Raw genomic sequence first — 23041 nt, forward strand, 5'->3', positions numbered from 1 at the left:
ACAGATCGTTAGGAAATGGTTTTTAATCAAGATAACTATATTTCTGGGAAACCATGAAATTCAAAGCCAATGACCACATCAATCTACCCAAAAGTGGAACTAAACCCTCCTGTCCTTTACAGCCAATGAAGCTGCCATCTTAGCTTCTGTTCCATATGCCATTGCCATGGTGCTACAATGTACTCAACTATGACAGTTAGGTTGTGAGCTAACATAAGTACACTGGTAACTGATAAACATGCCCTAAATTTTTTTGGAAACTTAATCTGTGGGTTTAGTTCAGCTTTAATGGCCAATATCACGTGACACTGGATCCTTGTGGATAACACCCCTATGATATCTAGGAACCTCTGTAACCTATTCAAGTTTTTACCTTCTCATGGTTCCTTTTTAAGAAGTGCATGGCAAAATCATATATAATAAAAAAATTGTACAAATAGACCAAATGTGGAAAGTGAGAAGAGAAAAAAACAGTAGGCCTGTAAAAAGACTCAACCTGAACATTTACATATTTACAAAATGTATATTTAAATATTTACAAAAAAAATAATCTTGTCCAAAAAGAAAATATATACAAGATCAACTTGTGCTCGTCAGTTTTCAGATCATTAGCTGTTATCTACGGCAGCCAACAAAGGCCTCATTGTATCTTGATAGAGATGTTCTGCTCAGTGATTTCCGGCTCTTAAAAATTGGAGAGCTTAAAAATTTAGTATCTGTAAAGGGATCACCTCTTCGGAGTTTCCTAAAAAAGAGAAGAAAAACAAAAACGTGTAAACCTCATATTACTTTAGGGGGATTAAATACATCACCTGAAATGCTGCCTTGGCCTCTTTATAACACCAGTTGGAATGGGATGAAAATAGCATTTTTTTTTCTTTGCTTTTTAACCACTTCCTTACCATTGGACATCATAGGGCATCCTGGACTTTGAGTGGAGAGATCTGAACAATGCCTGCAGCTACAGGCATTCCCCCTGTCCGGTGCTTCTACCGGCCCGCCGGTGTGATCAGCAAGCCGGAGAAGGAATTTGCCGCCGGCGGAAGTACACCATAGAGAATACCGAGGACCAGACAGTCCCTAGCAGTCTCTACGACTCTCGAAGTCCCAGGCGTGACGGCCTGACAGTTGTAAATACTGCCGTGATCTCGGCTAGACAGCCGAGGTTGTTTTTTTGATCTCAGGCTTTCCAGCCAGATCTCTCCATAAAGAGGTCCTGTCATGCCCTATTCCTATTAAAAGGGATGTTTACTTTTTTTTTTTTTTTTTTTAATCACTTTTATTCCTATTACAAGGAATGTAAAGTGCCCCCATCCCGGCACACAGAAGTGAACGCATATGTCACGCCCACATATGTAAACGGCGTTCAATCCACATGTGAGGTATCATCGCAATCGTTTGTGCGAAAGCAACAATTCTAGCCCAAGACCTCCTCTGTAATTCTAAGTTTTAAAGCATTGCCTATGGAGATTTTTGAAGTACCGAAGTTTTGCACCATTCCACTATTGTGCACAATTTTAAAGAGTGACGTTCGGTATCTATTTACTCAGCGTAACATCTTTCACATTCTACAAGAAAACTAGGCTAACTTCAGTGTTTTTTTTATTCATTAAACTTTTTTTTTTTGGGAAAAAAATAAAAAAACGCTTTTGAAAAAATGCTGCTCAAATACCGTGTGCAATGGCCACCATTTTATTCCCCAGGGTCTCTGCTAAAAAAAACAAAAAAAAAAAAAAACAAACAATGTTTGTGGGTTCTGAGTAATTTTCTAGCAAAACCTGGATTTTTGTCTTACCCTAAAATCATTTTCTCGGATGTTCATTGACGGACACAGCTTCATAGCTTCCTTGACCGATGGGCTATGCTGACCCCCTACAGAAGTAGAACACTAGGCGGGAAAAAAATTGACAACACCTATAGGGCAGTCCCAGGGGGTATACTCCCACTTCCTGCTATAGGATCTCAGTTTTGTAACAAGCAATGTCAGAAGAATACATTACCCAGCTCCACAGAGGGGTGGGTACTGTGTCTGTCAACGAACAGCAGAGAAAAGGATTTTACGGTAGGACAAAAATCCAGTTTTCTTTTTCGTTCATTGACAGACACAGCTTCATAGCTTCCTTGACCGATGGGACGTCCCAAAGTAGTGTCAGCATGAGGGGTGGTAAAAAACACAGCAAAAAACATAAATTCCCCACAGGGCTTAACTAAGCAAACCAGGTAACCAAAGAGCTCAACTAGGAACAACTGGAGCTCACCTACCAAGAAAATGACACCCACAAGAGGCAGAAGCCTCTGCAACAGCGGCCTGCAAAACTTTGCGGCTAAAAGCAGCATCTGCAGATGCAAAAACATCCACCTTGTAAAACTTGGTGAACGTGTGTACAGACGACCAGGTGGTCGCTTTTCAGACCTGGACCAGTGACGCCTGACGGAAGGCCCAAGAGGCACTAAGCGCCCTTGTAGAAAGTGCCTCAACAGAGAAAGGAGGAACCCGACCCTTGATGAAATAAGCCTGCACCACAGTCTGCCTTCCACCTTCTTTCCTGGGCACAGTGAACAGGTTTGAATAGAACCCCTGAAAGCATTCCCGAGAAGGTGCCGTCACAATCAGCACTGCGACAGCAGATCTTGTACCGCCTCTCATAGATCCTTTAACCGGTCTGGAGATAGGCGTAGATTGGACAGGAAGAACCTGTCTGACGATCGAGACTGGAATTCAATCTTGTAACCCAATCGGATCAGTTTGTGGACCCATTTGTCCTGAATCAAGGAAGTCCATGGTCCTGAAAAGAAGTGAAGACGCCCCCCCCACCCCAGAAACGGGTGAGGGTGTCCCTTCATGCAGACTCCGATTTGTCCACAGATCCAGATTGGCCTGTTCTCGGCTTACCCGACCATGTCTTCTTGGAACCCTTGTTAGACCTGAATGGCTTAGCTCCTTTCTTCTGCGACACAAAAGGTACGAAAGGGCCGCCTATGTGCAGTAAATGAAGGCCTCTGTATTACACGGTGCCTTGCCCTTGGGTGGATTGGGGTGAAAGAGTACTATTCCCACCCGTAAGGCCTTTGATCAACTCATCCAGGGAGGATCCAAACAACCTGTCCCCCATAAAGAGAAGGTCGGAAAGAGCCTTTTTAGAAGCCTGATCCGCAGACCAGCTTTTCAGCCACACCATGCGTCTAATAGCAATCCCCACTGCAGACACTCTGGCTACCAGTGGAGCCGCATCACATATATACAGTAGGGCTTGGACCATTTAGTCCACTAGCTCCATCAAGCCTACTCCATTTCCAAGTCACCTTTCAGCAACTTTGCCCATTCTGTGATGGTCTGTGACACCAGAGTGATCACAAAGACTGGTTTTAGTATTAAGCCCGCTAACACATGCAAATGGTGGGACAGAGGCTCAATCTGTCTATCCACGGGGTTTGTAAATACCGGGTACTCTTCCACCGGGTGCACAGTAGACTTGTTTAGCCTAGACACTGGATGCTCCCCCTTTGGTGGCACGGTCCACCTAGAGGAAACTGCATCCGTGAATGGGGTAGCACCTTTTAAAAGCACTTCGGCACCACTAACATTTGTTTGATGCACCCATTATTCATTGACAATGTTGTCAAAAAGTTCCGGACAGGAAAAAACCTTGCCTGACTCCTGGGATATGTGGGTGCCAAAAGACATCTGCGTCCCCGACGCTGTAGAATCATCCGCCATTCTTAAGGTTTCCTGCACCAACACACAATGGGTACCTCCACCAGCACGTTTTCCCCACGCGGCACCTGACAAGGATATATCCTCCTCGCCGTCAGAATGCGAAGATGCAGATCCACCAGGATGGTATGCGACCACATCTACCTCAGAATCAGAGGATAATAGGGAGAGAGACAGGGGAAGGCATAGGGCACTTTCTGCTAGTGGTATTTTTTAAAACTAAACCCACTTTTGAAACCAGGTTTTTAAAACTGCTGTAAAAGCAGACAGAGGCTGCAACCCGGAGGATCCTGCAACCGCACTGAGTGGGTCTGTAGGTGAGATTTGGTCCATAAACTCCATAAATCACTTAATACAAAAAAAAAAAAAGCAGTGTCCCTTTAAGAAAAGGTGCAAAAACGTGATCCGCACCACTGCACCAGCGGTACCACAAGTCACAGCCATAACACAGCTTGCACCAGGGTGAGTGAGGAATACCCACAGGGACCCCAGGAACATACCACCAAAACAGTCTGGAGGCTACAGGAACGTTCTATGCAGAGATGAGAAACTATTTGACACAGAAAAAAAAAACCTGGGTCATGCCTAGAGTCACCCTAGCTTCTCCCTTGCTTTCCAGCAATTGTGGACTCCAAGAAAATGGCTGCCACATGCATTCCTATGGGGAACTACCAAAACATGGCCGCCTATGCATTCCAATAAGAAACGTTTACATTGATGAAGGGCAAAAAAACTACAGCAAAATGGGGGCCCCCACAGTGCGCCATGCGGTCTCCAGAACCCCCCTGGGGGGGTCATCAGACAGTGGCATCAGGGGTCCCCACCAGGACCTAACCCCCCCCCCGCTTGTAGGGGGAGAACAGGTCTAAGGGAGGCCTGGTATCACTGAGGCGCCAGGGGAACCGAGGGTCAGACTTTTCCAGGGAGGGGGCCCACTTCCACCCCAAGACCGCCAGAGAAATGAGGGGGGGGGGGGGGGGGGACACTTACTCAACATACCACAGCATCAGGAGGGAACCACTCCGAACAGACTACCTCTTCACCCCGGGTGGGGGGTGCTGACAGCCAGGGGGTATGCAGAGACTCAGGGCATCCCAGGTCGTGTGCGTCCCGGCGTGATGTTTCACTCGTGGGCCAGCCCCCGTCCATGGGGCTCTGTCATAGCGAGGCCTAGTGCTGGACTATAACCTGCTCACACTCGCTGGCCAGGCTGGGAGACCTATAGCAGAGTGTGTGGGTGTATTCCTGCAGGGACAGCCCCATAGGCGTGGTAAAGCTTTTTTCCTGCCTAGTATCCTACTTCTGTAGCGGGCAGCATAACCCAATGGTCAAGATTATATGGAGCTGCATCTGTCAATGAACGATAGAGAAATTATGATTTTTACATGTAGGAGCGGAGTGCCAAAACTGGCTCGGTATGGAAGTGGTTAAACCACTTGCTGACCCGCTCGCAGTAGATGTACTGCGAGCGGGTGGCACAGCCATGCACTGCTACGTACCAGTACATCCAGGTTAACTTCCTGGTTTGGCGGCATGCATGTGCACACCCTCTGCTGACCCATGCCCTTATTGGACACGGCATGAGTTCTGCAGCAGACTTCAGCCAATGATTTTGGCTGAAAAATGCTGACTGGCTGTGTACAATCACAGCACAGAGTTCTGTGTTTACACAAACAGAACTTTATGTACAGAGAACAGCGATCTGGCTGTTTCTTCTCCTTGACAAGCAGGGGAAAAAAAAACACACAACCAGATCTGTAGGTAAAAGCAGCACACAACACTTGTTAGGCACAGTTAACCTCTTAATGTTAACCCCTTCCCACTCAGTGTCATTAGTAGTGTGTTCATTATTATCACTGAATTCGTGTCACCAGCGATGTCAATATCAGTGACCCTCCCAGCCAGATCGTCCGCTACACTATCACAGTCACACTATAAGCCACTGATCACCAAATTACAACGTCTAAAGCTCTGTAAATTCTGGTATATGTACCATAGTTTGTAGACGCTACAACTTTTGCACAAACCAGTATACACTTATCTGAATTTATTTTTTTTTATTAATCCAAAAACATAGCACAATGCATTTTGTATTGTGCTACAAGTCTTAAATTTAGGAAGAAATTTTACTTATTAGATGTGTTTTATAACCAGAAGTAGAAAGTTACATGATCCCAAACCTGTAATTTGGGAAGAGGCCATTTTAAGTTGGTCCGACCAAGACAGTCTAAACTAGAGATCGACCGATTATAGGCAACACGATAAATCGGGGGCTGATCTGAAATTTCCCCGATATATCAGAATCGGCCCTTGAGGTTACCGATATAGCCGATATTTCGGGAAAGTGCTGTAGAGGCATCACCCCGGTACCGGTGCCATAGCCGACGGTCGGCTGTCTTGTAATGACAACCGATGCGGCTGAGAACCCGCTCGGCTGTAATTACGAGTGGGAGGGGAGTACCCCCCCTGGCTCACCCGGGTCTCCCTACCTACCTCCAAAGAGAAGACCCGGTGTAGCATGAAGATGTGTCCTCGTGAAAGCCAGTATCCCTGCCGCAAGTACGCATGCGCCAGTCTCCATGTAAAAAAACCCGAAGTGATGTCATGACATCACTTCCGGGTACTCAGTGCCCGAATTAGAAAAACTGACAGCATTCAAAACAGCCAAACTTGACGTTTTGAATGCTTTTCAGCACCGAGGAGGGGTTTGGGGTCTTTTAGACTCCCAGATCCCTCCACAAGGAGTACCTATAGAAAAAGAAAAAAAAAAGTTTTTTACATGTCCGAAAATATCGGTATTAAAATGATATCGGTCGATCACTAGTCTAAACCGGAAAAGATTTTGTGTGTTAACCAAATAGCAGAAGAGAACTCCTCCCTTGATACAAAACAGGGAAAGGAGCTCCAGAGGTAGTGGAAAGACGAGAGAACAGAATCAGAGCCACATGGAACTAACTGACTGCCAGGGAATACAGTGCAAGGCGAGCTACGTTCAGGTTCCTCTCTACCTAAAGGAATTTGTAAACTCTGTACTGCTGAGACATGGCCTGCCAACAATAATGTGCTAATGCTAAATAGCAGTCCCAAGTCAGGTGAGATGAATGGGTGTCTTAGGAATTAAGACACCGGTGCTGGTTGCACAAAAAGGTAAAGACTGTCAATTAGGTACTGCCTTTGATCACCAATGGTCCACCCGCTCGTAGAAAAGCAGTTCTTAAGAAGAACCAATACCGCCGCAATTTTCAGAAATAACCAGCAGTGCTGGCTGCAAAAGAACGCTATTCAGTTACCAGTCTGGTTTCCATGTGGAAGCTTCCTACATGGCGGCCTTCCAGCTCCTGTGAGGTCACCAGTCTGTATTGTGCCTGTGCTCGCATTGCAAGTCCTTGTAAAGAAGCAGAGAGTAGGCACTATTCCCTGTAGTGGTGCCAAGAGCCTCCCAGAAGTTTCTCAAACTTCACCACAGCATTATGGTGATCGGGGAGGTTGTAAGAGGCAGTTTAAAACATCAAACAAAGTTGTAACCCTGAGCCACAGGGAGGGTAAAGCACAGGAGCCAAGGTAGAAACTGAGGAGCCAGGAGATATGGGAAACTCCACAGCCCTCCCCCAACTGAGTACTAGCAAAATGAGGGGCGTTGGAGGCTGCACTTTTAAAAGTAGTAACAGGTTCTAAGTATGGAGACATCAAGGGGTTCATTAGACCGATGAGCACTTCTGCGTGCACTTGTAGTCCCGACCCACCGGTGAAATCTGCAGAACCCCAGCCGAAGCTGCACAGACTGGGAAATGCCTCACTGCCTAGGATTGGCGGTGTACAGTATCCGCTTCCTTGCAGGATTGCTCAGGTGAGTTGGGATTACGATCCTGAACACGCCTGAGCCCATCACTACTCAGAACTTACTTCTACAGTGAAAGACTGATAACCTGCAAGTGTCAATTTAAATCTTCCAGCCTCCCCCCCAAAGCAATCTTGAGACAATGATGCAGCCGCATGCATATATTACTATCTTCTGAACAAGTAATTGTGCGGGTAAATATACACTACTAAATACATTTCCTACTATTAATGTACAAACTCTAAAAAACTGGCAAGTAATTGTACTGGAAAAACTAGAGACAAAAAAAAAAATCAAACTTTGATTAAAAAGCATATCATGAAAAGAAAGCAAGCAAAAAAGGAGTGTGTTTTTTTCTTAAACGATGGAAAGCATATTAATTCTGTAGGAGAGCAGAAGGTAGAAAGGTATGCCAATAGTGCAAATCTGCTAATCTTTTTTTAGCTTGTCCCTAGGAATATAGGAGTATCAGATAGATGATCACGAACTGCAAGGAAACCTCCCTCATTCAAAATAACTTAACTGGCCAATTACTGTGGTACGGTGTCTTGCTTCCAAGCCATTCGTTGGAAAACGAATTATAAAAGAAAAGAAAAAGCAAATAGGTGTTTATGTACACTTAAGACTGAGTTCACACTGATGCGAATAGGATGCAGGTTTCACCGCATCCAATTCGCATGACAGGAGGAGACTGACCGGCTCTCAAAGAAGCTGGTTCACTCATCTCGGGGGTGGCCTCGGAGTGCATTTCACAACGGTCCTGTGCATCTTTGGTTGCGTTTCAAGTCTGAATCCAGACTAAAATTTGGGCCCGATTCATCCCTGAAACGAAGAACAGGAACGCACCGGACCCCTGTGGTGAGCTGCGCCCGCACACAGTGTGATCCCAGCCTAAAAGATGGAAAGCATATACATTCTGGAAAATATACAGGCTGATCTCACAGCTTCAGTATCCAGCTCTGCAAACCTTGATAAGCGGTGCTGAAACAGTTAGGAGTCTCTACCTCAAGGTGTAATCTCCTCTAACAAAAATCAGTGGTCATCCAACAAAAGATGCAATGTCCATGGCAGGTAAATGCAGCTGGGAAATAAGACGAAGGTCTTACCTCTGGATTCCCCAAATGAACAAGAATACACAATGTAGTCAGTCTAGTGGCACTGTAAACAAACTTTAACCTTAAAGATGCCATTGCAAACATTCAAAAACGTCAAACAAAAAAAAGGTTTCACTCACTTGCTGAGATTTGGCTCTGCATAATTAACTGTAACTGTACACCGCCTTTTCCTCATGGAGGTTCCCGACAGCTTCCGGTCAGTGTCATTTGCAAATGGAAAAGAATATTTCTTGGTTTCATTCCTTCCTGAACACAAAGAGTTAGTGACATCAGAAAGGCTGATCCGGTGACCTGGTAATAATCCTTCAGGTTCATCTGAAAATATATAAAAATTAAAACAGAAACCGATAGCCATATAAAATATGCCAGGAAAATAAAATGAATTAAGGACGACGTACCTAAACTTTTGTCCGCAGGGAAAAGAAGATGATCTTGTTCCACGTTAATGTCTATGCTACGTTCCACTTCTACATCCTTATATGCACATTTTAATAAGGAGTTCTCTTTGTTTCCTTCTACTGACTCAGTGATTTTGTTAAATGGGGTTTGAGGATTCTCGCCTTGACCATTCATGCTAATTCTTCTATTTTTCTTTGCGTTACAGATATCTGTAAAGATGTAATGCAACAGTGAAAGCTGTAATTAAAACAAAAGAATTATCCACAAAAAAAAAGTCACTACATAAAGTGTGGTGCTACTTATACTAAAGTGCTAATGCAAAACTCAAGGGAGATGCATATACCTTTAACCACTTCAGTACTAGACACTTTTACCCCCTTCCTGCCCAAGTCAATTTTCAGCACTCAGCGCTGTCACACTTTAAATGGCAATTGTTTAGTCATGCAACACTGTACCCAAAATAATTTCATTTTTTTTTTCCACACAAGAGCTTTCTTTTGGTGGCATTTAATCATCATTGGGGTCTTTATTTTTTGCTAAACTAAAAAGAATTTGAAGGAAAAAAAAAAAAAAAAAAAAAAAACATTTTTGACTTACTGTAAAATCCATTTCTCTGATGTTTACTGACTGACACAGCTACTGATCTTCTTAACCATTGGTTTACACTGCTCCCTACAGTAGAAGGACAATAGGCAGAAGAAAAAAAAAAAAAAGTCTGGCTACGCCTATGGGCAGTCCCAAGGGGTATACACATCCTTTCTGCTATAGCTACTTTCTGGTTTACTTTTTTTGTTACAAGCAGTGTCAGAAGGATTATAACTCCACAGAGGCATGGGTGCTTTTACGTTTAAGTCAAAAATCCAATATTCTCTTTCGTTGACGGACACAGCTCCTGATCTTTTTAAACATTGGGACGTCCCAAAGCAGTGTTAAATATGAGGGATGGGAACAATGGGAACAACGAAAAAAAAACTCCCAAGGCTAACTATAGCCAACTAGGTAAACAGAAACTTACCCAAAACTGGAGTTCATCTGAACAAAAAAAAAAAAAAAAAAACCACACACACACACACACACACACACACACACACCCCAAATAGGACCAGGTCCTCTAAACCACAGCCTGCAAAAACCTTGCGGCCAAAGGAAGCATCTGCAGATGCCAACACATTCACTTTATAGAACTTTGTGAAAGTGTGCACCGATGACCAGGAGGGCCACCTTGCAAACCTGCGTCACTGATGCCTGATGACGGAAAGCCCAAGAGGCACTGAGCACCTGGAAATGGTCGCAGAGGAAGAAGACAACCCTTTCAGAAGGCCCATCCATGAGCACAAATAGTGAGTCTGACTTCCTAAAAAGTCTCCATAGCTGCCAGGTACACCCCAATTGCCCGAACCACAGCCAAGACATGAAAAGCAATTTCCTTTAGATGTTTTGGCCTAGGACACAGGGAAGGCAACACAATGTCTTCACTCAAATGAGAATCAGAGACAACTTGAGGAAGGGACGACGGACAGAGGCAAAAAACCACCCTCTCTCTGTGAACCACCAAGTAAAGTGAATGAGATAACGCAGCCAATACCAACACTGTGCGCAGAGGTGATAGCCATCAAAAAGGGCACCTTCTGAGATGGTGTAGGCAGGGGAATCTCCCGAAGTCTCAAAAAAGGAGGCTTCTGGAAGACAGAGCACCAAAGTGAGGTCTCAAGGCAGCAACAAAGACCAAAAGACCACGCTGGAGGGGTCAAGTGCCTAACTCCCTGATAGAAAGTATGTACCAGGGGGTGTGTGGCCAAGGGTCGTCGAAAAAAGACCACTAAGGCTGACACCTGACCCATGATGGTACTCAAGGCCAGTTTCTGCTCAACCCCCGTTGCTCTTTCAGTGGTTCGGATCTTAGCCTTCAAGGATGAGACCCAAGAGGCTCACACCGCGCAATATACATCTTACTACAAGTAGATTTCCTAGCTTTAAACAGCATTGGAATCACTGACTCAGATAAAAAACACCCTATCTGCACCTGCCATTCAACAGGCAAGCCGCCAAAGGCAGCGACTAAAGCAGGATGGAAGACTGGCCCTTGGGAGAGCAGATCCTCCCCGAGAGGAAGCTTCCAAAGAACATCTGCGACCAGCCACACCAGATCAGTCCGGGACTACCAAGATGACAGGAATCCCTTCTGCCTCGATCCTGCATAGAAGTCTTGGCAGAAGCTTAAACCAGATGATTCTGACCCCACGGGGCCACCCGCGCATCTGTGGCGTTCGCCAGAAGATCCTGTGACCGAGCCACAAACCTCTAAACCTTTGTTGAGCCGAGACGCCAACAGATCAACCTCGGGGATGCCTCTCCAGAGACACAACTGATGAAACACCTCCAGATTAAGTGACCACTCCCCTTGGTCCAACACCTGCTGACTGAGATAATCCGCCTGCCAGTTTCCACCCCTGGAATGTGTACAGCGTAGAGAGCTGGAGCGAATCGTTCTGCCCACCTTAGAATGCTGGCTACCTCCAGATCCGCCAGGATACTTCTTGAGCCCCTTGGGGATTCACATAAGCCACGGCCATGGCATTGTCGGATTGAATGCGCACAGGAAACCCCTGAAGACGATCCGTCCAATGTTTCAGGCACAGTCTAATCGCTCAGAGTTCCAAGACACTGATCGGTAGTCTGGACTCTTCCAGTGTCCAGATCCCTGCACATAATTTCTGCAGAGTATGCCTCCCCAGCTGGAAAGGCTGGCATCCGTGGTGACCACTGTCCAATACAAGGGGAGAAAGGTTTCTGCCCAGCTGAAGCGCTGGAGAACGAAGCCCCCATCCATATCAGGGACTCTTTTGTTCCCCGGCTCAGCCGGATCGGATTGTCCAGAGACTGCAGATTCTTGTCCCATTTGGCTAGAATCTCCCTTGCAGGGACCTAGTATGGAACTGTGCAAACCGAACCGCGTCGAAGGAAGACACCATCAGGCCCAGCACCCGCATGCCAGTCTGGAGGGATGACCACCCGCTGGAAAACCAGAGACGAATTGCAGCCTGCAGTTTCTGGAGTTTGTCCAGAGGAAGGAGCAATCTGGCTAAGGCTGAGTCCAGAGTAAGACCCAGATAGTCCAGCTTTGTGGACAGAACCAGAGTAAACTTCTGAAAGTTCAGAACACAGCCGAACTCCCTCAAAAGGTTGTATAGTGATTTCCAAGTTTTTCACCAGAGCAGTAGGAGACTCCGCTCGCAGAAGGTCGTCGTCCAACTAGCCCAGTATCACGATCCCCTAATGGCATAACAATGCTAGCACTGGGGCAAACACTTTCGTGAAGACCCGAGGAGGGACCAAAGGGTAACGCCACAAACTGATAATGCTCCTCTCCCACGGCAAAGCTGAGGAAGAGCTGGTGACTGACATAATGGAATGTTACGGTAAGCGTACTTGATGTCGTTGGAGGCAAGAAACTCCCCCTAATGCAGGGAAGCTACCACGGTGCGAATGGACTCCATTCTGAGCGACTGCACCCACACAAAGCAGTTCAACGCCTCAAGGTACAGAATTGGATGTACCGTGCCATCCTTCCTGGGGACTGTAAAAAGGTTTGAATAAAAACCCCTGGAAAATGTTCTGATGTCAGAACTGGGAAATCACCCATTGAAGTAAAAGGTCCTGCACTGCCCCAAAAAGAGCCTGTAAACGGACCGGGGACAGTCGCACATTGGAAGAACCTTACCGGAGGGTAAGCACGAAACTTGTAGCCGGACCGAATTACCTCACCGACCTACTCGTCTTGTATTAGGGAAATAAACGGGTCCAGAAACCAGCGAAGTAGTCCCAACCCCAGATACGGGTGAAGGCGCACTTTCCTACGGAAGGGGCCTTTGTCCCTGGGTCTGGAGAAGCTCGCTCTTGACTTTCCAGACCAAGTTTGCTTGGACCCTCCAGAGAAGGCCCCAAAGGGCTTTGATCCCTTATCAGTCGACCCCGAGGGACGAAAAAAAACTTCTTATGAGCCAAGAAGGAGGACCCATGTCTACAACGAGGGTCCTTGCCCTTTGTAGCCTGCGGATGAAAGGTACTCCCCCCCCCCCCCCCGTGAGACCTTTAATGTCATCCAGGGTAGCACCAAACAGGTGATCTCCTTGAAAGGGAAGATCAGTCAGACCTTTTTAGAAGACCAGCATTTGAGCCAAAAGACGAAGGACCACTGCCGAAAGAGCGAGCCACTAGGGGAGCCGCATCCAAAAAGGAGGCATCACAGATAACCTGCAGCCCCTGGACCATCTGGTCCACCAGCTCAGCGAAGGCGGGGGGAGCTACTTCCCTTTTAGGTCACGGCGCAAAAGCTTAGCCCATTCGGTCAGAATCTGCGACACCAGGGCAATGGTGAATATCGGCCTCAATGCCGAAGCAGCAAAGGTGTACAAATTGTGGGCCACAGCCTCCGCCTTCCTGTCTGCTGGGTCCTTAAGGGCTAGGGACTCTTCAACCGGAATCATGGTTGCCTTGTTTAACACTCCACTTCTTGAGGGACTCCTCATAGAGGTATTGCCTAGCAACTCGCTTAGGGACTCCAAGGGGACGCTTTGGTTGTCCCCACTCTGTAGTGACAATTCTGTCAAAATAGGAGGGGAAAGGGAAAACCTTTGCTGCTCTGGATGGGTTGGGAGTGCCAAAAAGAACCTGCGCCTCCGTCAACTTTAAGTCTCCAGCACAGATACAATCAGTGCGTCCACCAGGGGCTTTTCGTGCGCAGTTGCAGAAGCAGAGGAATCATCTTAACTATCTGAGGATTCAGGGCACGTGGTCGCAGACCCAGCACGGTGACCCACGTCTGCAGCAGGCAAATCAGATTCAGGATTTGAGGAGACCGATGAGGGGGAAGGCGCTTTATGAAAGCCCGTCACCCAGAAGCTACCTCCACCCGGGACTCAAAGGACTCCAGGACCGCCCTCAGTGCATCGATGGATGGGACCCGGAGGGCCCCACAGCCCCAGAGGGGATCAGGTGGGGAGATGTGCTCCAAAGACTCCATGAGTCACCAGGGGGATCCCACAAAAAAGTAACACACTGCTAAGGGACAACCCCCACCGCTCTGGCAGCACCACCTGGTTGCCAGTCAGAGCACCAATCTATCCTCAGAAGAGAGGGAAAGGACCCCACATGACTCGCCACCCCGCAGAAACAGGCACCGCAGCCACTAGGAGAATCTGCACAAGCAGCGATCAGGAAACGAAAGGATCCAGAAGTCAGCACCAGGGGATGAAGAGGGGCTGCCACCGCCGAAATCTCCGCCCAGAGGGCTCCACTGTCATGGCCACTGCTATTGTTAATGGCAAACTGCAAAATGGCTGCCGGACTACACAAACATGGCCACCGTGCATTGAGCACACAGGCTACAAGAAATTGGTGGCCCCACGCAGGACCAGGAGATATCCCTAGGCTTCAGGGCCTGGCTGGAGCCCCTCCCCCAGGTACAGCCCCCTGCACGGCAGATCATCCATTCGCCGATGGCAAACACCGCCCCATAGCGCCCTGCCCCCACACAAGGTGGTAGACTAGACCACCCACAAAGCCTCAGCATAAGAGCAGGGGGTGCAGATTAAAAGGGGTGTCTGACGGGAAGGAGGGGAACATGGGGGGGCCCCACGTCCACCTTAAAACCACTCCAGCCAGAACCCCCCTCCATCGAAATGGGGGGCTTTCGGCCAGGAGTATTAAAATCACATCAAAAAGGTATGACAGGAACATAAAAGGTAACACGTTTCGCGCTAAAGTCAGCGCTTACTCAAACCTGAGGATCCTGTCATACCGGTGATGTGATTTTAATACTTCAAGTTACCAAGGGGTGCAGCAATATTCCGGATTTTTGCAGGTCTCCAGACCGTCTAAGCTATTTAGCAAAAAGCATGGTGCATTTTTTGAACTGTCACTTTTTTTTTTTTTCAATATGGTTTTATTTCACACACACACACACACACACACACACACACACACACACACACTCCGATTGCTTATAGTAGTGAATTTCACTGCTATAAGCAAACATTTTTACTGAATGAAAAAGTGTATTCACTGTATACGGTTGTGATTAGCTGTGGCTTGCCCTGATTAGTTGTGATTGGCCCTGTCTGTACAATGTGATTACTGACCAACAGCTAGCAACACAACTGTACACAATGGATGGCATGAATCAAAACCATCCATTGTCTACAATGGTCACGTAAATCTGCTGTGATTTGTCACAACAATCACATGGTACTGACAGCAGGCCAGTACACTGATCAGTCATCCACTGTATCCGGTGGAAATAGCGGGTGACAGATGTCAAATGGCATCCACCCAGAATAGGGTTTCTGCATTACATTTTACAATGGCCCAGGAAGGAGGCAGTTAACCACTTGCCGACCGCCGCACGACTATCTACGTGGGCGGTCAGCCCCTCACAGGCAAAGTGACGTAGGTCTACGTCGCTCGCCTGTGAGGGTTTAGGGAGCGAGCGCGCGCCGCCGGAGGCGCGCTCCCGCTCCCGCGTGGTCACGGACCCCCCCGCGCGCGTGACCGGCGGACCCGTTCGCCGCCGGCCACTCTGCGATCGGCGGGGGAGAGGGAGATAGTCAGGCAGCTTGTGTAAACAAGCTGCCTGTCATTCTCCTCTCTGTATGAGAGCTGATCACATGGATCTACTATGTAGATCCATTGATCACTCTGCATACAGTTGAAGCCACAGCCAATCACAGTTAGAATCACGCCCCTAGGGACACACACAGCCCCTCCCTCTCAAATAAAGTTAACCCCTTCACTACCAGTGCATTTTTACAGTAACAGTGCATATGTATAGCACTGATTACTGTAGAAATGTCACTGGTAACCCCAAAAGTGTCAAAAATGTCAGTCAAGGGTCCGATCTGTCCGCCGCAATGTCGCAGTACCGCAAAAAAAATCGCAGATCGCCGCCATTACGCGTTAAAAAAAAAACAACAAAAATGACAAAAATCTTTCCCTTTGTTAGTAAACGCGATAACTTTTGCGCAAACCAATCAAAATACGCTTTTTGCGATTTTTTTTACCAAACATAGGTAGCATAAAACAAATTGGCCGAAAATATTAAAAAATTTTGATTTTTACATTTTTTTTTGGGGGAATTTCATATAAAAAAAAGGGAAAAATATTGCTATTTTTGCAAAATTTACGCTCTTTTTTTGTTTATAGCGCGTGATCAAAAAATCGCACAGGTGATCAAATACCACCAAAAGAAAGCTGTTTGTGGGAAAAAAAGGACGCCAAATTCGTTTCGGTACAGCGTCGCACGACCGCGCAATTGTCCGTTAAAGTCACGCAGTGCCGAATCGCAAAATGCCCTCTGGTCGTTTAGCAGCCAAATCCTCCGGGGCTTAAGTGGTTAAGGTGTTGTAAAGGTTTGTTTTTTTTTCTTAATAAAAATACCAAACATGTTACACTTACCTGCTCTGTGCAAGGGTTTTGCACAGAGCAGCCCTGTTTTTCCTCTTCTGAGGTGCCCCGCCGGCGCTCCTGGCTCCTCCCTTTCATTTGGTGCCACCACTGAAAGTCGCTTTCCATGGGGGCACCCATGCAGGCACACTCCATTGAAAAAAAAAAAAAAAAAAAAAAGACAATGGGACTAAGCCCTGTCCCCCACTCCCGTGTCTCTGGATTTGATTGACAGCAGCGGGAGCCAATGACTTCAGCTGCTATCAATCTGTCCAATGAGGAGACAGACCGCAGCTGTAGCCGTTGGGCTCGTGCACATCACTGGATCGGATTGGGCTCAGGTAAGAGAAAGGGGTTGTCTGGGGGCAGCTGCAGCAAAGAAAGTTTTTCACCTTAATATATAAGGTTTTTCATCTTAAATCATTCTAACACTTTACAATCACTTTAAACACAGATGTGCCCAAAACTACAGATGGCATGAATACATTTTAAACAAACAAATGGAGAAAAACCCTAGAAAAATTAAAACACCAATACATGAAAAACACATCAAAATGTCAAAAACTCAAAAAGGAACTTTTTTTTTTTTTTAAAGGGGGAGAGGGACTTGACAGGATGAGTCGATTCTGAGGCTTTGGATTCTGCACAGTTCGGACAAATGATCAATCATTTTGCCAAGGTGCTAAAAAGTCACTTTTTCAGCCACCATTTGTTCCAAGAGGAGTTCAGTTTTAAAGTGGAAAAGCCCAACAACCAACCATTCTAAAAAGCATTTTCTTCCCCCATCCTACCCATCATGCATGTGATGTGACATTTAAAAAAAAAAAAAAAAAGTTGTATACTTGGCCATTTGGAATCTGCTTCGGCCAGGTGATCCTGCAGCTCCAGCTTCCTTGTATCAGTGAGCAGCTGCTACAGGGAAAGGAGTGTCAAAACAGCAGATCCCAGAATGCACAGCCGTTTGAGCATCCCCGTACACAGGGGAGGTAAAGCGGACATGACCGATTAAAAGAGTTCAGATTTTTATTTTTTTAAACACAGGTTATGCAAGATGGGTAGGAGGAGGGGAGAGAATGTTAAGAAAAGTGTTAAGCTTTCCTTTCAAATCAGGTGCTTTGGCATGAAGAAACACCTTCCATATTTTAATATATCCAATTGTGGTAATTTGTGATACTTTGTTGTTGCAAAAGAACAAACCTTGTTTAAACTTATCACTGCTTCGATTTTCCTTCTCAGCCGATTGCTGTACTTTGTTTCTTTTAGATCGGGGCCTTAAAGGAAGTGAAGCTGTATTTTTCTCGATGCTTTGATTTCTTGACTTTTCCCTAGAAGGCCGATATAAACTGTCATCCAATTGTTCTTCCTCACTGGTGCTACTCTCTTCCTCTGGATCTTCGTTCTCTTCCAGATTTTTGCTCTGCCTGCCTTGACGGAATGGAGTAACGTGTATGCTCTCCTCAAAAACAAAGTCATATGCATCACCTGAATTTAAAGAACTGTTCATTGTGTCTTTAGAAGCTCCTGGCTTGCTTGCACCCCTCTCTCTACTCTTGGATCTAGCCCTTGGTTTTGGCTTTTCCCAAGGTTTTTTCAGCTGGACTGTACCTCCCCCCTCTGCTCTGCCTTTTTTAGCCCTCTCTCGTCCTGGGCGCAACTCATTTTTGCCTTTGGACACTTGCTTTGGTTTGGGCTCAGGTGTTGAACTTGATATCTGAGATAGCTTTGTAAATGGAACAATTTCATCTTTTGAGGGACTTTGGCTCATATAAGCATCCATCCATTCATCATTGCTGTTCTTATTTAAACCATCTTCCACAGGGGCAATGGGTTCTGAATCAGGAACTTCCATCATGGAATTCAAAGTAGAATTTCCTACGAGTAGATTACCCATAGAGGGCTCTTCTATGCATGTATCTAAATTGGAAGCACGGCGTCTCACAGACACATTTTTAAAACAGTCCATGTTGTCTGTAGTCTCTATGTCAGAGTTTTCATCATCTGTTCTTGGCTGACATAAGCTGGATTTTCTTCCTAATGACACAAAAATAAATATGTAAAACAAACCAAATCATTTTAAAATACTACTGTTTAGGATACCAGGTTCACAGCCATAATAAAGTCTGCTGATCATCTACACAGGATCTTGATGGCACAGGCAGACAAAGGATAAAGATGCAGTATAAAAAAAAAAAAAAACACCATGTCAGGAAAGAAAAAAAAAAAAAAAAGAAGAATCAGTTGGAAAAGGGATCACCCCCTTGTCTGTATTTGGATTAACCACATTTTGCTTTATTTACAGCCTTTATTCTGCTGTAATAGGCCTCTACTAACTTTGCAAATCTAGAGTCTCTTTGCAGAACTGCTAAAGTTCAGTTAAATTTGATGGCGACTGTTTGTGGACTACAGTCTTTCAAGTCATTCCACAGATTTTCAATGAGGTATAAGCCTGGGCTATGACTAGGTCATGCAAGGACATTCAACTTTTCCTCCTTCAACCACTGTTTGGACATGTTTGCTGTGTGCTTTGGGTCATTGTCTTGTTGGAAGGTAAACCTTTTTCTCATTGACAACTTTCTGGCAGAGAGCAACAGATTTTTCTCAAGAATTTGACAGTATTTTGCCCCATCCATTTTTCCTTCTATACCGACAAGTGACCAAGTCCCCGCTGCAGAGAACCCCCCCATTAACAGGTTACATAGTTTGTGAGGTTGAAAAAAAAAAAAGACATCAGTCCATCCAGTTCAACCTATGATGTGTGTGTTTGCTGTTTACCGTACATTGTATACCACTGTATGTTGTGGTCTTTAAGGTGCCCATCTAATAGTTTTTTGAAACTATCGAAGCTCCCTGCTGATACGACTGCTTGTGGAAGCAAATTCCACATCCTTACTGCTCTGACCGTGAAGAACCCGTTACGTATTTTAAGGTTAAACAGTTTTTCCTCTAGTTTTATTGAGTGGCCACGTGTCTGATTGTATTCCCTTTATCTAAAAAGTTTGTTCCTTATGCTAGGGTCCTCACCAGTAGAGATTGGTACATTGATATATCCCCCCTCAAGCGTCTTCTCCAGAGAGAATAAGTTCAATGCTTGTAGTCTTTCCTCATAGCCAATGCCCTCCATTCCCCTAATTATTTATGTATACTGCACAAATCTGGCCTTTATGGAAGAGTGGCAAGAAGAAAGCCATTTCTTAAAGATATCCATAAAAAGTGTTGTTTAAAGTTTGCCACAAGCCACCTGGGAGACACACCAAACATGTGGAAGAAGGTGCTCTGGTCAGATGAAACCAAAATCGAACTTTTTGGCAACAATGCAAAACGTTATGTTTGGCGTAAAAGCAACACAGCTCATCACCCTGAACACACCATCCCCACTGTCAAACATGGTGGTGGTAGCATCATGGTTTGGGCCTGCTTTTCTTCAGCAGGGACAGGGAAGATGGTTAAAATTGATGGGAAGATGGATGGAGCCAAATACAGGACCATTCTGGAAGAAACCCTGATGGAGTCTGCAAAAGACCTGAGACTGGGACGGAGATGTGTCTTCCAACAAGACAATGATCCAAAACCTAAAGCAAAATCTACAATGGAATGGTTCACAAATAAACATATCCAGGTGTTCGAATGGCCAAGTCAAAGTCCAGACCTGAATCCAATCGAGAATCTGTGGAAACAACTGAAAACTGCTGTTCACAAACGCTCTCCATCCAACCTCACTGAGCTCAAGCTGTTTTGCAAGGAGGAATGAGCAAAAATTTCAGTCTCTCGAAGTGCAAAACTGATAGAGACATACCCCAAGTGACTTACAGCTGTAATCGCAGCAAAAGGTGGCGCTAAAAAGTATTAACTTAAGGGAGCTGAATAATTTTGCATGCCCAATTTTTCAGTTTTTTGTTAAAAAAAGTTAGAAATATCCAATAAATTTCGTTCCACTTCATGATCGTGTCCCACTTGTTGATTCTTCACAAAAAAATACAGTTTTATATCTTTATGTTTGAAGCCTGAAATGTGGCAAAAGGTCGAAAAGTTCAAGGGGGCCGCATACTTTCGCAAGGCACTGTAAACTAAATAACTGCATTCAGATCGCACCTCAGTTCCCAGCACAGCTAGAGAACTGACCATGTTGTGTTCTCATGCCTAGTGATGACAGTTTTTAATAGGAATGCAAACAGGGAAGCAAGGTACAACCATAAAAAAATTAAAAAAAATAAATTCAGGTGGTCAGCAATGGCAACCTGCATACAATGCTTATCAACAATAACTTTATGACTACTGACAGAGTGATTAACATTGATTATCTCATGACAATGGAATCTCAAAGTCTGTGGGATAGGTTAGGCAGCAAGTATAACATGTCCATGAAGTTAATGTGTTGAAAGCAGGGGGGAAAAAAAAAAAAAAAAAAAAGGCCACTGCAGTTTGTTGGAAATGGGGCTGCATCGCCACAGACTAGTCAAGAGGGCCCATGCTTACCCATGGCCACACCAAAAGCGTCAATGGGCACTTGAGCATCAGAACTTGACTACAGAGAAATGGAAGATAGGGGCCTGGTGTGATAAATAACATTTTCTTTTACATCATATGGTTGGCAGCGGGGTGGTGCGTGCCACTTACCTGGGGAAGAGATGGCACCAGGATGACTATGGGAAGAAGCTTGTCGGCAGAGGCAGTATGACTATTTGAACAATGTTCTGACTGGAAACTTTGAGTACTGTCATTCATGTGGCTGTTAGTTGACACATATTACCTACCTAAACATTGTTGCTGACCAAGTACAACCCTTCATGGGAATGGTATTCCCTGATGGCAGTGCCCTTTTTCAGCAGGATAATGTGCCCTGCCGTAATGCAAAAATATGGTTTGATGACCTCCAAATTCTCCAGCTCTCAATCCAAACGAGTAACTGTGGGATGTGCTGGAAAAAAGTCCAATCCATGGAGGTCCCACCTCGCAATTTACAGGACTTAAGGATCTGCTACTGATGGTTTTGTGTCAGATACCAAAGCAAACTTTTAGAGGGACACAGTCGCTGTGTGCCAATATGACACCTGTGTCGGCGCGTGTCCCTGAATGTACACAGTGCGAGTTCGGGCACACACTGGTCAGCCACATGAATGTCATATTAGGGCACAGGCGGCTGTGCCTGTGTAGCCGCTGTGTCCCGAGAGACATCAATGGGACTGCCTGCACAGGGATGCATGAAACATCCCCATGTGAGTAAAAGGTAGCCCTGCACAGGTATCGGTTATTAACCACTTTAGCCCCAGCCCTATTTCGGACACTTTTTGTTCACAAGTTAAAACCAGTATTTTTTCCTAGAAAACTACTTAGAACCCCCAAACATTATATATATTTTTTTAGCAAAGACTCTGGAGAATAAAATGTCGGTCATTGCAAAATTTTTTGTCACGCGGTATTTGCGCAGCGGTCTTTAAAACGCCATTTTTTTGGGAAAAATTTGAAAAATCACATTTCACTGCATTTAAAAAATACTAAACAGTAAAGTTAGCCCATTTTTTTTGTATATTGTGAAAGATGATGTCACGCCGAGTAAATAGATACCAAACATGTTACGGTTTAAAATTGCGCCCCCCCGTGGGATGGCGACAAACTACGGTCAATAGAGATCTCAATCTGCGACGCTTTAAATTTATTTAACGGTTACCAGTTTAGAGTTAGAGTGTAGCTCTTTTTTTTTTAATTATTGCCCACGCTCTGGCGATCGCGGCGATACCTCACATGTGTGGTTTGAACAGCGATTTCATTTGCGGCTCGACTTGCGTATACGTTTTTTTTTGTGCGCGAGCTAACGGTGACGGCTAAATTTTTTTTTTTTTTTTTTTTCCCTATTTATTTTTTCTTTTTTTTTAAACTTTATTACAGGTTTTTAAAAAAAAAAAAATCTGATCACTTTTATTGCTGTCACAAGCAATGTAAACATCCCTGGTGACAGCAATATGTCGTGACAGGTACTCTTTATGGAGGGATCGAGGGTCTAAAAGAACCTAGACCCCTCCACTACACTTCCCTGTATGCAAAACGCCGAAAACGGCATTTTTGCATACAGCCGTTTTTCAAATCTGCCGCCTTTTGCAGCACAGTAACCCGGACGTGACGTCATGGACGCCGCCTCCGGGTTACGTCATCGGAGACCCGATCGATGCCGTTTCCGGCATTCATCGGGACTCCATCCAGCCGGCGGACGTGCCGGCTGGGTGCTCGGGGCTCCCGGTGGGACGGTAGCCCCGAGCAAAGCCGCGGAAGGCGGCGGGAGGGGGGGGACGTCCCCTCCCGCCCCCCCGGGTAACGATCGAGCGGCTCCCGAGCCGCATCGATCGTTACCGACGGAAAGCCGACCGTCGGCTTCAAACAACGGTACCGGGATGATGCCTCTAGCTAGAGGCATCATCCCGGTATAACCCCGCAAAGTCTGATCACGTAGAGGTTACGTGACTGGTAGTAAAGTGGTTAAAAGCCCTGTGTGAACAGGCCTTATTGAATATATCCAAGTCCCTTTACACTCTAATAGGAGGT

The 23041-nt window shown here is 45.7% G+C and overlaps 1 protein-coding gene across 1 annotated transcript in view; it reads right to left on the reverse strand.

Moving 5' to 3' along the window:
• Nucleotides 1–597: 597 nt before the first annotated feature.
• SGO1 (shugoshin 1) overlaps nucleotides 598–23041 on the reverse strand; it is a 52014-nt gene continuing 29570 nt past the window's right edge. The window contains exons 6-9 of the mRNA XM_082259850.1: nucleotides 17705–18538; nucleotides 9067–9276; nucleotides 8788–8983; nucleotides 598–745 (exon numbers count right to left, since the gene is read on the reverse strand). Coding sequence (XP_082115976.1) covers nucleotides 616–745; nucleotides 8788–8983; nucleotides 9067–9276; nucleotides 17705–18538 — 1370 coding nt within the window. The 3' untranslated portion in view covers nucleotides 598–615. The remainder of the gene's footprint in view (nucleotides 746–8787; nucleotides 8984–9066; nucleotides 9277–17704; nucleotides 18539–23041) is intronic.

The sequence above is a fragment of the Pelophylax lessonae genome, assembly GCF_965119305.1.
Source record: "Pelophylax lessonae genome assembly, chromosome: 5".
Lineage (NCBI taxonomy): Eukaryota > Metazoa > Chordata > Amphibia > Anura > Ranidae > Pelophylax > Pelophylax lessonae.